The 13671-nt window shown below is 44.6% G+C and overlaps 1 protein-coding gene across 1 annotated transcript in view; it reads right to left on the bottom strand.

Moving 5' to 3' along the window:
* The window catches only part of LOC123089916 (antimicrobial peptides-like), a 3171-nt gene extending 2718 nt beyond the window's left edge, over nucleotides 1-453 (bottom strand). Inside the window, exon 1 of the mRNA XM_044511458.1 lies at nucleotides 3-453. Coding sequence (XP_044367393.1) covers nucleotides 3-275 — 273 coding nt within the window. The 5' untranslated portion in view covers nucleotides 276-453. The remainder of the gene's footprint in view (nucleotides 1-2) is intronic.
* Between the last annotated feature and the right edge of the window lie 13218 nt (nucleotides 454-13671).

Raw genomic sequence — 13671 nt, forward strand, 5'->3', positions numbered from 1 at the left:
GCTCTGCTGGGGTGGTGATGCTCCCGGCTGTGGCACTCGTCGACGCACTGCTTTTTCCTCGCCGGAACTTGGTGGTGTTGGCACTTGAGGTCGCACGAGTCGTTCTCCTCCGGATCATCGACGCGCAGACGGGCCTCATCCGCCTCCTCCACCTCCGGGACAGCAGTGGCTACCGCCCCATCGTCCTGCTCCGCGCCTGCTGCCGCCGCCGCAGCCAGCAGCACCCCGGCGAGCAGGAGGAACCACCAAACCCCACCCTTGTGAATGAACCCCATTGCTGCTCACACTAGAGAGTAGAGATGGATGGCAATGGATGGGAGAACTTGAAGGCCAGCGCCGACCTTTATATACACACGAGCGAGATGTCTATTGCATTTGATTTGATTTGAGCCAGGCATCTTCGCGAGAGGACTGCTGTTTATTGCGTGTGCCATGAAGTGAACCATGTGGAGGCCATTGATGCCGGGCAATCACGAGGGACACGAGCAGTACTATACCAGTATACTCTACTAATACCAAGGGATGCGCTGGTGGCTAAGTTTGAACAATAACGCCCTCGCAGACGTGTTCGGCTGCCAAGCAAACACCTGCCACGGACGTGGCGACGCAGGCGGTTGCCACGGTGAGGAGTGATTTGTTTTTATATCCCATCTGCGGGCTGAGTGGCTAATGTTGTACTGGGAGCGCGCGCCCGGCAAGAGATCTCCATCGTCATTTAATAAATACATTATAACTGAGCACTTTTTCAGCCCTCTCAGGTCATCAGTGTTCTCGGCCATTCGATCGTTATTTTGGATTTTTAGCCGTCAGATTAGCTCTGAATCATGCGTACGTTACTATTAAGAAGCGCTAGCTGTGCCGGGCCGCTGCTCCAGTGACATTTTTGGACGTCCGATATTACTTGGGCCTAATGGGATGAAGCTTGACGGTCTTCCTCCCGTAATCGTAGGTGGTAAGTGCAGATGCGTTACTTGCCTCTTAATCTTCATTCGTTTCCTTATATATAATGCCCGCCATCATCTGTCTCACATTCGTATCGCCTTGAACATTCTGTTGTTTGACAGCTAAATCCTATAGGTCCCGGGCAACGACGTGACGATCCTCTCGCCTGCGTTTGCGATGGACATGGCTGCGCCGAGACAAAGTGCTTTAGCTTCATGGGCTACCCCAACAACAACAATGACTTATTGGTCTTCTTTTCCCACACCCCAACTCAAGTATGTGATTGATTGATTCATTCATTTGTTTCCCGTCAGTGTCCTCTTCGAATGTGGACGTGGATTCTTGTTTCATTTGGCCTGTTGGATGAGCGATGCTCAATGGCGATCTACAAAGGAACTTCCGGTAACATGACTGCATGTGCCCAAGATTTTGAAAAGAGAAAAATAGAACTTACTGTCCACTTTTTTCCGGGTTTATACTGTTCTTAGAGAGATTAAAGTGGGGCGAAAGTCTGTAGGTTTGAGGAGGGAGGGAGGGAGGGAGGAATCCTTGCAGCTGCATGAGGACGCTTTGAGTCAATGAGACTTGCTACATCCTCGTAGTTTCTTGGCATGTATGGGGGCAACCACTACCTGATTCATGTCCCCTCTTCTGGTGCTCCTTAATCAATTTACCAGCGATTTCTCTGGCAATATATTGAAGTCAAACTGATGGTAAACTCAACAATAAATTAGGCAAAAAATGCAGATATTTCGCAGGTTCAACTCTGAATTTGGTTTATTGCTCATGTGCCTTCACGTATGTATATCTTTGCCATGTGTTATGTTCTCATGCATAGGTCAAATGATTTGAAGAAGTTGGACTTGCTCGCCATTGGTGGTTGTCTTACATTTTGTTAAATTCTATGTATTGAAGCCTGGAGCCTGGGAGCTAAAACCAAATTCTGAGAAAAAACAAGACTAACTATGTGGCAAGAGAAGGAGAAGGACATCCATATAAGCACACACAGTGGCGTGGCGTATGTCTGGAAATATATTTTTCTGGTACACAGAATGTCCGGTGTAGGTGCATGTAGCGCCTCGGTGGATTTTGATGATTAATGGCAAAATGGTGGAGGGAGTAACGTGTTTACTAGGTGTACATATATGAAAGTCTCTGGGGATTTCGTTTAACCGAAAGATTATAAACCCTAAAAGTGTTGAGAAAACAATGAAGTCTTCTGAATGGCTGACGAAGAATTGAAGGCCGAAGAGTAGCTCTTATTTGCTAGTATATTTACTTACTAGATCGGCACCATACCTTGGCGCGAGGTGCCTGTCCGAATGTTTTGGTCAAACGTGTAATGTTAAGTTATTAGTAACTCAATTGCTATTCGGATGATAAAAAGGGAAATGAAAGCATGATATTACCACCATGTATCTAAATGGGACTAACAACGTCTGAATGAACTGGAGCTATAAATAGATGTCAGACAGAATGTAACTAAAAATATTGGTACTCGCTTAACGTTGCAACCTGAGAAACCTCAAAACACCCACCCATGAAGCTATTGCATCACAAAGTATAGACAAATGTTACACTTTGTGTATGTGAGCCAAGAGGGTTAATGTCAAGTTGTTGTAAGCTAAACAAAGCATGATTTATCGATGCCAGGAGCTGACTGTAAAATCAATAACTCTAAGTAAGCTAAAGCTAAAACAGAATGAAATGAAGTCATATAAAAAACTAAAGGAGATTCATATATAACAGGAAGAATCACCGAAGAACCAGTTGGAAACAAAGATCGTTCACGTGCACAAAACGGGAAATCACCAAACAGTATACAATCATAGAAAGCACACTTCACGATAACAACAGAAAGTACACTTGACGATAACAACAGGAATCCATAGGATATGTATTTTCTGTTCAAAAGAACATCAAAAGGGCAAAGGCAATGATCAGTAAACATGCTGGGTATGATGCGCTGATCAAAGCTCACCAGATAGTATCCGTGGTCTCTAGGCGCTGCTTCGATTTCATGCGAATATAACGTAGCCTTTTTTGCCAACTTTCCCATGCTTACGAGTGCCGTTTTCATAGCCCTTTTGGTGCTGTCCTGCCCTCTTAGGCGTCGAGCAGCTATCGTATTATGTATCTGGTTAGAATACGAGCTCATGTATCTGACGGCATAGTACCATCCTCTGTGTGCCTTCTTTATCGTCTTGTTTGCTGCAACCAGCAACCTTACCAGGTGTGTCACCTTATTTTCCAGCCTTTTAACATGGATGTAGTGATAATCCCTGATTTCCTTGCCACATACATCCTCCATAAACCTAATGGCTGCCATAGCAGCACTGTCTTCTGCTTCATCACAGTTCTTTGAGATCACACCAGATATCGAGGTTGGAACAAGCAAACCATCGATCAAGTGCAACGATGAATTGAAAGTAACCGTCACACGAGACTCATTGCCCGGATATGTCTTGTGATGGTAAGTCGCAGGGGGCAACTTGAGAGCTTGCAGCATGAGGGCAAAGATGTGGGAATAAGGAATCAGTATTACATAAAAGTTCTCGATGCTAGTTGTTTCTTAAAATGTGAAAATATATATGACCATGGTCGTTTGGCACATACTGCTAAGTGCATACAAGAAAAACTGAATGTTTTTTTCGTCTGGCCATTCCAGCATCGACATAAACGCTCAAATCAATTCAACCTGTTGTTTCTTATCTACAGGGACTCACGGTCAAACAAGAAAGCTATTCTCTGGCCACTGATGTTGAGGCTACCTACACGATGCAGGACCGTGTCATCTACAACAAACATGGTAACCATATTATTAATATTTCATCATAACCAATTTTTATTATTCCATGATCATCTCTTTCCAACTAACTTGTACATGCCAGTGTCTCTGCAAAAAGCACAGGCAACTACTTGACTACATTGACCGTCACCTAACAGCGGATTGGGTCCCAGATTTCAAAGAGAAAGAAATCCATCTAAAGCCGGGACGCTACATTGTTCATGGTAAGGACTACATAACACTTCTTGGATTTTAGAATCGCGTTGTTGAACATCCACTATAGATATGTGTGGAGATAGAAAGAGAGATTAATCTGCTTTCAGAAAAAACAAAAATAAACATAGGAACTTATTCTGCTTTATAGTCTCATGCCTATATTGAGCACACTATGCCTCTGTCATATCACAATTTAATATTTCTCCACTGTATTGATATCTTATATAGATGCATGTGTTAAACATGGATTACTACTGACTTTGCATTATCTACTCGACCTAATTGTTGGGATTATTGTGTAGGTGATCGCAACATCCACTACTTTGATGAGCTTAGCACCTACTGCCTTTATGGAAATAAAGTGAAATTAAACAATGAAAATCTCAAGAATCTGCGCAAGCTAATTAAAGGCAGTAAAACACCTAACTGCTATTATGTGTGCCACATGACAAAGACTTTTGCAACCCCTGGAAAATTAAATGGTGGGCATAAAAAATTTCTTTAGTTTATTTGGATCCATCCTATGCTTCCTCGAAAAAGAATAGTGGGCATCAAAAATTTCTTTAGTTTATTTGGATCCATCCTATGCTGCAACCCCTGGAAAGCATAGATGGATCCAAATAAACTAAAAAAAAATTCGATGCCCACCATTCTTTTTCCAGGGGTTGCAAAAGTCTTTGTCATGTGACACACATAATAGCAGTTAAGTGTTTTACTGCCTTTAATTAGCTTGCGCAGATTCTTGAGATTGTCATTGTTTAATTTCACTTTATTTCTATAAAGGCAGTAGGTGCTAAACTCATCAAAGTAGTGGATGTTACGATCACCTACACAACAATCCCAACAATTAGGTCGAGTAGGTAATGCAAAGTCAGTAGTAATCCATATTTAGCACATGCATCTATATAAGATATCAATACAGTGGAGAAATATTAAATTGTGATATGACAAAGGCATAGTGTGCTCAATATAGGCATGAGTCTATAAAGCAGAATAAGTTCTCATGTTTATTTTTTTAAAGCAGATTAATATCTCTCATTCTATCTCCACACATATCTGTAGTGGATGTTCAACTACGCGATTCTAAAATCCAAGAAGTGTTATGTAGTCGTTACCACGAACAATGTAGCGTCCCGGCTTTAGATGGATTTCTTTCTCTTTCAAATCTGGGACCCAATCCGCTGTTAGGGGCCGGTCAATGTAGTCAAGTAGTTGTCTGTGCTTTTTGTAGAGGCAGTGGCCTATACAAGTTAGTTGGAAAGAGATGATCATGGAGTAATAAAACTTGATTATGATGAAATATCAGTAATATGGTTACCATGTTTGTTGTAGATGACATGGTTCTGCATCGTGTAGGCAGCCTCAACATCAATGGCCAGTGCATAGCTTTCTTGTTTGACTGTGAGTCCGTGTAGATAAGCAACATCAGGTTGAATTGATTTGTGCGTTTGTGTCGATGCTGGAATGGCGATATGAAAAAAACATTCAGTTTTTCTTGTATGCACTTAGCAGTATGTGCCAAACGACCATGGTCATACATATTTTCACATTTTAAGAAGCATCTAGCATCGAGAGCTTGTAAGGCATAAATACTAATCCATTATATCTTAAAATCATATGAGAAGGTACAAGCAACACGCATACAGTGTATTCAGATAATCACTTCGATATAGAAAGAGGGGTAGCTACTATGGACAGGGCCATATGTCAGCACGTGCAACTGAAGCAATTGAACAGGGCCCCAAAAATTGAAGGGCCTCCGGCTGCAGGTAATAAAGGTGTTAAACGGAGCATTAAGTGAAGAATTATGAAATATCGCACCCCAAGGCATCCTACTACTGCCAGTTCCCTCTCTCAATGCATTGCTACTGTTCCAAAAAAAAATCAATTTCACAAGCGCCAGATTAACTAATTGACCCATCATTTCCTCCCCATATTGATTCTTTTCCAATTCTTCTCGGGAATAATGCATCACGATTTTCCCAAAAGAAAGGCATTAGTGGCAGCAAACTGGTGTGGTCATGGACTCCAATCTTCTCTATATTGGGGAGTTTTCCTCTCAATTCTCTTGTGCTCTTGTTCATCATTTAGAACCTTGTGGAGATTGGAGTCGCCCCTTGCACTGCTTTGTCGCTGACCTGCCAATGAATCATCGGAGCTTCATTTGCAGTCTCGCATGATCTAAAACTACAGAGTCCTGGTAAGGTGGTGGCAGTTCTTACTGCTAGTTTGTTGTTCTTTCTAGAACTTGTGCATCTGTGAGAACAAACTGCACATTTTAATCCGCTATTTCAAACGTCAGGGCATAAATTTTGATTCGCACAAGGCCTCTGATTTACTAAGTATGACCCTAACTATGGAACAATCATTTATAAAAGGCTTACCTAACAGCACTAATTTGCATGGATGCTCTCGCGAGTATAGAATAAAGATCACAAACAAAATGAAAAGCTAGAATTAAATACTTAATTACAGCCTGCAGTACATATGTTTATCATCACATATAACTTTTCTCTGTATCTAGCAAACGGAGAAGAGACGGACCTGTTATAGCAAGTAGAGACGGAAATATACCTGTGGTCGAGGGACTCGGCGTCTGGAGCACGAGGAGCCATCGTGTGCCGCAGGCAAATGAGCTGGCTGAAGCACTTTACGGCCCCGAGCCCGTTGCGTGGCGGCGGAATACATGGGGGCTCCGATCCGGCGACCACCGGAGCGCGGCTGCCTCACCATGGAAGACTGGAGGCGTCGCTGCGGTCGGACTAAGCAGGGTGGCGGTGGATCCAGGCGAGAGGAGATAGGTTTTTCAGAGGAAGGAGAAGAGCGACCGGATGTACGGGCAAGGGAGGTACTTACGCAGGCCAAGGGCTCTTTGGGCTGATAACGGGCCAGGGGTTGGGTAAGGCGGACGCTACGCTGATTTAACCTGTGTTTTTTTTATTTCCTGTAAGCCGATATAGTTTACCTAGGATAATAAGGTATTATTTGTTGTGGTGATAGAAATCACATTAGTTAAGTTTTCCTGATTCGGATTATTCTTCATTGTTTATTGTCCTTTCAGACTGTTTATATTTTCTAAATACATTTACATGGCTAGAATTTATTTTTAAAGTGACAATAACATTTTTTTAATTGCAGTATTGGCAGACTTACATTAATATTTGTATAACAGATGAATGCTTTACTAAAAGCACATGACCTATAAGTAGTATGTTTCTTTCCTTCGAAATTTTAACACCCACCAACAGCAAGCCCTTTTTTGTCGGCATCTTTTATTGAAACACATTAAAGTGTTAAAAAATGCATTGACATTTTTTAAAACCATTGGGAGGAAGAATGAACGAACACGAATGAACGAACACGAGTGTAAGCAAACTATATCTTCCCACGACCATCTTCCTTGCCAAGCATGCGTAAGGGAGCCCCTGCTCCGAGTGCGTCAAACACCGAGAGTGCCAGTGCGGAGCCCTAGTCGTTGCCGCTTGGCGCACTGGAGGCTACAACGTGCCTCACCCTCGCCGCGCGCACGGGAGGCCACCATGAGCCTTACCCTCGCCGCCGTCGCTTGGCGCATATGAGGCCGCCATGAGCCTCGCCCTCACCGCTGTCACTCAGCACCAAACAAAGCATGCCCAAAAAGCAGAGCAAGAACGCCATCCAAGAGAAGAAGAACAGGAGCACCACTCACTCGAACTTGTTGGATTCACCTGAAGGATGACGATGAACTCAGCCACCTTTGAGCAGCTAACAAAGAGACCCGAATATCGCCGGAGTGGCCTACTGTCGTCTCGTCTCCCCGTCGCCCGGCGTCCCAAGTCTAAGTCGCACGCGCACCCCGCACGCGGTTGGGTCCCTACTTCTAGTATATATAATGATAGAGATGGTTTTATAAGGTTGGTTTGGACTTGGGAACTAGAATGAAGGAGTATTCCATGGTCATAGGGAAGGGATGCACATGGATCAGTGAGGTGGCGCGATCCAGACCGCACGATGAAGGTCGTGCCATGGATCAGTGAGGTGGCACAAGTCATGGCCGCATGATGATGATGATGGCTGGTGCTCATCCTTGCTATTACCAAGAAAGAGAGCTCATTTTTCTTAATGATGACTGACTTCAAATAAGATTACTTCTTTTCTCTCTTTATCCTTTTGGCAAACTAACTTTTCTAAGTCAGTGAAGTAATTCAATTATGTTCTGCTTTCTTTGAGAACGTCGAAAATCAATTCTTATAAAGTCTGTAATTTATCTTTCTTATGTTCAAGCCGTCCTTGGTTGATGTTCATGGCATGGGCAGTCTCTTTTCTCTTATTTCACAAGAATAACAAGTTTCTCTTATTTCACAAGAATAACCAAGTGGCTGACATGGTAGCTTTTACAATCAAAGCAAATGGATCTGGTTACATAGGCATGGATCCTCAAAACAAGGACAAACAGATTATGCATGTGATCCTCAAACAAGTCCTCCTTTATATAGATGCTCAGAGAAGTAGGCACATTTGATTTGGCTGCATCTTTCAGCAAAATTTCATTGGCGGACAATAATTCTAACCGACCTATAAATGCATACATACAATCATCTCAGCAAGGAAGGAACAACAAGATGATTACATGTATGTATCCACATGTCCACAACAACATGCAAATAGAAAGCAACAACAACTCTCCTAAAACATCAATCATCTCAGCAAGGAAGGAACAACAACTCCCCAAGGAGGCGAGAAACATTACAGACCATCCCAGATAGGCCTACGTCCAGCACTATACACTAGGAAAACCAGGTTCAGTACTGCAGCTTCGCGTCCTCAATGAGCCTTTCGGCACCAACGAGATCCAGAATACGTCCGCCGCCTTCTTCATGTAGAGGCCCAGGTTGATGATGACCAACTTCGCCCTCTGAAACCTACATGTACAGATTAACAATGCTATCAATGTCCATCCAGCAACGACGCGCTAGGGAAGACTTAATCATCAACATTATATCACACAGACTGAACCAGTAATAGCACAATCATTATACCGCTGCCACGCCCCCTCTTGTTACGGAGGAAGAGCAAACCAGAGTACAACAATAGTGTGTCCATACATAGAAAAGAGGAATCCCAAGAACATGCTCTCCTGCCATCCACACATGCATTAAAAAGAAACCTCGGATTCATTTAGTTAAGCGTCCATGATTGGCAGGAACAGAAAGTGCAGGTAATAGCACTCAAAAGTAGGAGCAAAATCAAACCTCCTCCTGGAGCCGAAGATTTGGAGGTGCTGGTGTAGAGTAGGCCATCAAACCTCCTCCATGGGTGTGTTCTCCTGCCGCAGAGAGGATGATCATCTGCAGGGGAGAGGGAGCAATAAGGTCAGGATCATCATCTGCGTGCATGAGGAAACCACATGCCAAATCAAACAGAGAGGAATATAAAACAGTGTAGGCGATCCTCGTATCAACCAAACCAGGATATAAAACAAAAGCTATGCTCTATGGAAGAGAAGATCCTTCATCATCTAAGAATCAAATACGCATTGTATTGTCTAAAAGAACAAGCGTTATCATTCTAACAAGCAGGTCTACAAAAAAGCATTATTGCCACAGGAAATGAACTACACAATAGATTTACATTCCATTTCTAGATACAGAAGGCCTAAGAAATCAAACTACCTACAGTAACAGCACCAGCCAAACACACTACAGCATAAACTACCTACGAACTAGTTACAGCTAGCACAATCATCTCTAGAAACAGAAGTTAAACCTTGTTGATTCATGACACCCACAAGCAGCAAATGAATGAACTTTCAAGCTAGAACTCACAAATAAAACCATCTCTTAGAAACTTGAGACTAAAGATCTCCCCCTCTGTCTCCCCTCTCTTTTGACAGGGAGGAAGAGCAAACCAAAGTACAACGACAGTGCAACATCCGGCATCCAAACACGGAAAAGAGGAATCCCAATAGCCATGCCAGAGCATGAGAGACTACACAAGTCAACAACTAAATCGTGAACTGTAATTGTTATTTTTATATGTAGCAAACAAGATTGGTTTTTCTTGGTTCAGAAGTTGAAATGTGTGTGACTCAGTGGCTTACCCCTCTGTTGACAAGTTGAGAGCAGATTTCACATGGACCCCAAGAACTTGCTCTCCTGCTACCCCACACACATGCATAAAAAAGGAAACCCAGGTTCATTCAGTCAAGAGCTAAAGATCTCCTTCTGGAGCTAAAGATCTGGATGCTGTTGCTCTTGGTCTGCAATGAGGTCATCGCCACTGCGTCTCAGGTTCTCGAACACATCCTCCGGGGGTGTGTTCTCCTGCAGCAGAGGATTGTCATCTACAGAGGAAGGGAGCAACACGAACAACAGAGCAACAAGGGCAGGATCTGAAGGAAATATGCCCTAGAGGCAATAATAAAGTTATTATTTATTTCCTTATTTCATGATAAATGTTTATTATTCATGCTACAATTGTATTAACCAGAAACATGATACATGTGTGAATACATAGACAAACATATAGTCACTAGTATGCCTCTACTTGACTAGCTCATTAATCAAAGATGGTTATGTTTCCTAACCATACACATGTGTTGTCATTTGATTAAGGGTTAATTATCCTTTTGCCCTCAGTGGTGTCCATGTGCTCAGTTTTGCCCTCAGATGCGAATTGTGCTCAGTTTTGCCCCTAGTCCGTGCGCACCGACTCGTTCCGTGAACTCTGCCGTCTCCGTCAGGTCAACCTTTTGACTCGGCCCTTACAGGTGGGACCAGGCGGCAGAAACGGTCAATTTTATTCAGACCGTTGCACGCGTGGCGTGTGGGACCCAGCAAAGAGCCGTTGAGCAGAGAGCCGTTGGCGGGTGTGCTATATAAGCGGGCGACAGCGGTGGTGACCGCGGCGACAGAGAGCACGGCGGTGACCACGGCGAGAGAGAGAGCACGGTGGCGGGAAGCTAGCTATGGAGGGCGCGGCGGTGGGAAGCTGGCAGTGGAGGGCGCGGCGGCGTTGAGATCCCCTTCGGCTCCGAGCTCCATGTCTTCCTCAAGCTCCCGCGCCACCTCGCGGATGCAGAGTCGGGCGCGTGTGGACATGCCTGTCTTCGTCTGTCCGTGGTGCCAGGCGGGCATTGATCGAAGGGTTTCTCAGACACCGAGGAACCAGAATCGTCCATTCTACGTGTGCAGCGAGAATGGGGTAAGAATCGGGGCAATTGCACCATTTTCGTCGTCGGGATGTTTGAGCAATGGGTTGATCTGTTTAGTGTTCATGCAGGTGACATGCTTCTTTCTTTGGGTCGATGCTCTCGCCAAGACTCTGATGAATGAACTGCAAGAAGAGCATGAAGAATGGTTGCGCATGTTGCCACGAACGGCAGTGGCCACACCACGAGCTCCGGAAGAAGAGATCGATGGCGAAGCACGCACTGACAGAGAGCTAGCTATTGAGCTTAGGATGTTGAAGAAGAAGGTTAGGAAGCTTGAAGATCAAGCACTACCAATACCCATTTGCAAATACTTTTGGGCATTTGTAGGTATGGTAATCGCACTGGTTGTAATGTTGAAAATGTATGGAAAGGCATGAATTATGAAGGAATTTGTAATCTTGAAATTGGTTGAGAAATTCACCTAGTTTAAATGTTGGTTAAAGTTGTTTAAATGTTGAAACAAAAAGAGAAGAAGTGACCAACATTTAAATATGTTGGAAAAAAAGAGAAGAAATTAGGAATTCAGAAACTTTTGATCAATGAAATGCAGCTCTCTGCTCTGCCTTTCTGTCCAAATAAAGGTTGCTCTTGGGCCAAATTCAGAGCGTAGAGCCAAGTGCAGGCTAGACTAATGGGCCAACTGCATCCAATTAGGCCCATTCAGGGGTTTTCTTGCGTATTTTTCTGTTTTCTATTCTGATTTAATTTAGGCAGTAAATCATAATGCTGAAACTTTTTGTGGAAGCTAATTGAATTATTCCGGAGCCAAACAATTAATGTTAGAATTTTTTTGGAGCTGTTAATTAATCCAATTCAAATACACCGTGATTTAAATCAAAGACCAAAATGTCATGAAAAATGTGCCTCAGCTCTGGTAGAGGTTTACGCCAGGTGCCAAAATAAATGAACATTTTTTAAGGGCATTACATTGAGAAAAACATAATATGTCTAAAAAATGAAGGGTTGAAAATGCACAAAAAATTGGTGCGCCTGGGGACTCGAACCCAGGACCGCGTGGGTTTGTGGTGTTTAGGGCTACGCTGGTAACCGCTAGGACAGATGGCAAGACTTTGACATGGGTAGGGAAAGAAGGTATACATAGTGAGACTGTGAATTTTTTTTAAAAAAATAGTGAGACCGTGAATGTTGCACACGCGTGAGAGTGGTTTTCCTTTGTTTTGCACTTAAATTTTGGAGGGTTGGAAGGTTGAAAATGTATGTTGCACTACCACATGATTTTGGTCAGAGTGGCACTTGGTTTAGGGTTAGAGTGGCACTTGGTTTAGGATTTAAAGGGAATAAATTTGCATGTTAGTTCATGACTTTTTGTTTGAATGAAACAGAGGGCTTCTCACCCCCTCCGAAAACCACAAGTTCTCGAACTTCATGACTTGTTTAGGGAAGAAATGATAAGTTTGGGCACGGACATTTTTTAACACACATAATAAGATGGAACACACCGTACCATTACAACTTAGATAAGTTCACGGACAGTTCACGGACACATGATGAAACATGACACGACACGACACGACATAGAAAAGCAACAAAATAAAAAACCAAACATGACGAGCTTGACTCCGGGCTTGAACATCTTCATCTTGACCTCCTTCTTCCACCTTGGCCGCGCGCGCCCCTTCAACACCATCTTCATCTTCACACCTCCTCCTCCTCGTCGTAGGGAAGGGAGTGCATCTGGCCTGGAGCGGGGAAGATGCGCTCGTAGTTGGTGTAGATGTTGTAGACGGTGAAGAAGATGGCCTCGCAGCCGCACCAAAAGACTTGGCCGAGGAGCTCGCGCGCGTCAAATGGGTTGGTGAAGGTGACCGTGAGCAGTAGGAGGATGCCGCCGCGGTCACGAACCTCGTTGAGGGTGAACATCCTCGGCGAGCCCCGTGGGAGGTGGGCATAGCTGGCTCTGAGGAAGGCGCGGGTGAGTTCGACGGAACCCCTCCACCTTGAAATAGCCCACACACGGAGCTCCCTCTCCACGAGCACGCCCGGTGGGTAGGGCAGCTCCGGTACCACAGGCGGACGGCTGAAGGTCGGCCCGTTGAACTGCATCTTCTTCACTTGGTCTCGCTTGGGGAGGGCTCGGTCGCTTGGGTGTTTGAAGTTGGAGAGGATCGGATCTGGCTTGTGGGTGGGAGAGGAAGAGAGGCACCCCATTTATAGGCCTGTGGGTGGGAGAGGAAGAGAGAAAGGATGAGAACGGTGCGTGTGTGAATCCGGACGCGTGTGTGTATCCGTTACGTTTTGCACACTTAAATTTTTGCACGAAAACGATGCATCTTTGACCGGGCAGTGCATGTGAACCGATGCCCTGAACCACCTAGCTCGCCTCGCTAGCCTAGCTCGCCTAGCACGCCTCGCTCGCCTCACTCGCATGCATGCACGTCGCCGCCTCCCGCGCATGCGCAAACCCACATAGCCGCCTCCATGCATGCAAGGCCTGGAAAGGCTGAGACGGGCTATGTACTGCAGTCTCAGGCCCAGACAACGAGACGGCCCAACGGTCCATCCAGCGCGCCCG

This window comes from Triticum aestivum, chromosome 4B (genome assembly GCF_018294505.1).
Source record: "Triticum aestivum cultivar Chinese Spring chromosome 4B, IWGSC CS RefSeq v2.1, whole genome shotgun sequence".
Taxonomy (NCBI): Eukaryota; Viridiplantae; Streptophyta; class Magnoliopsida; order Poales; family Poaceae; genus Triticum; species Triticum aestivum.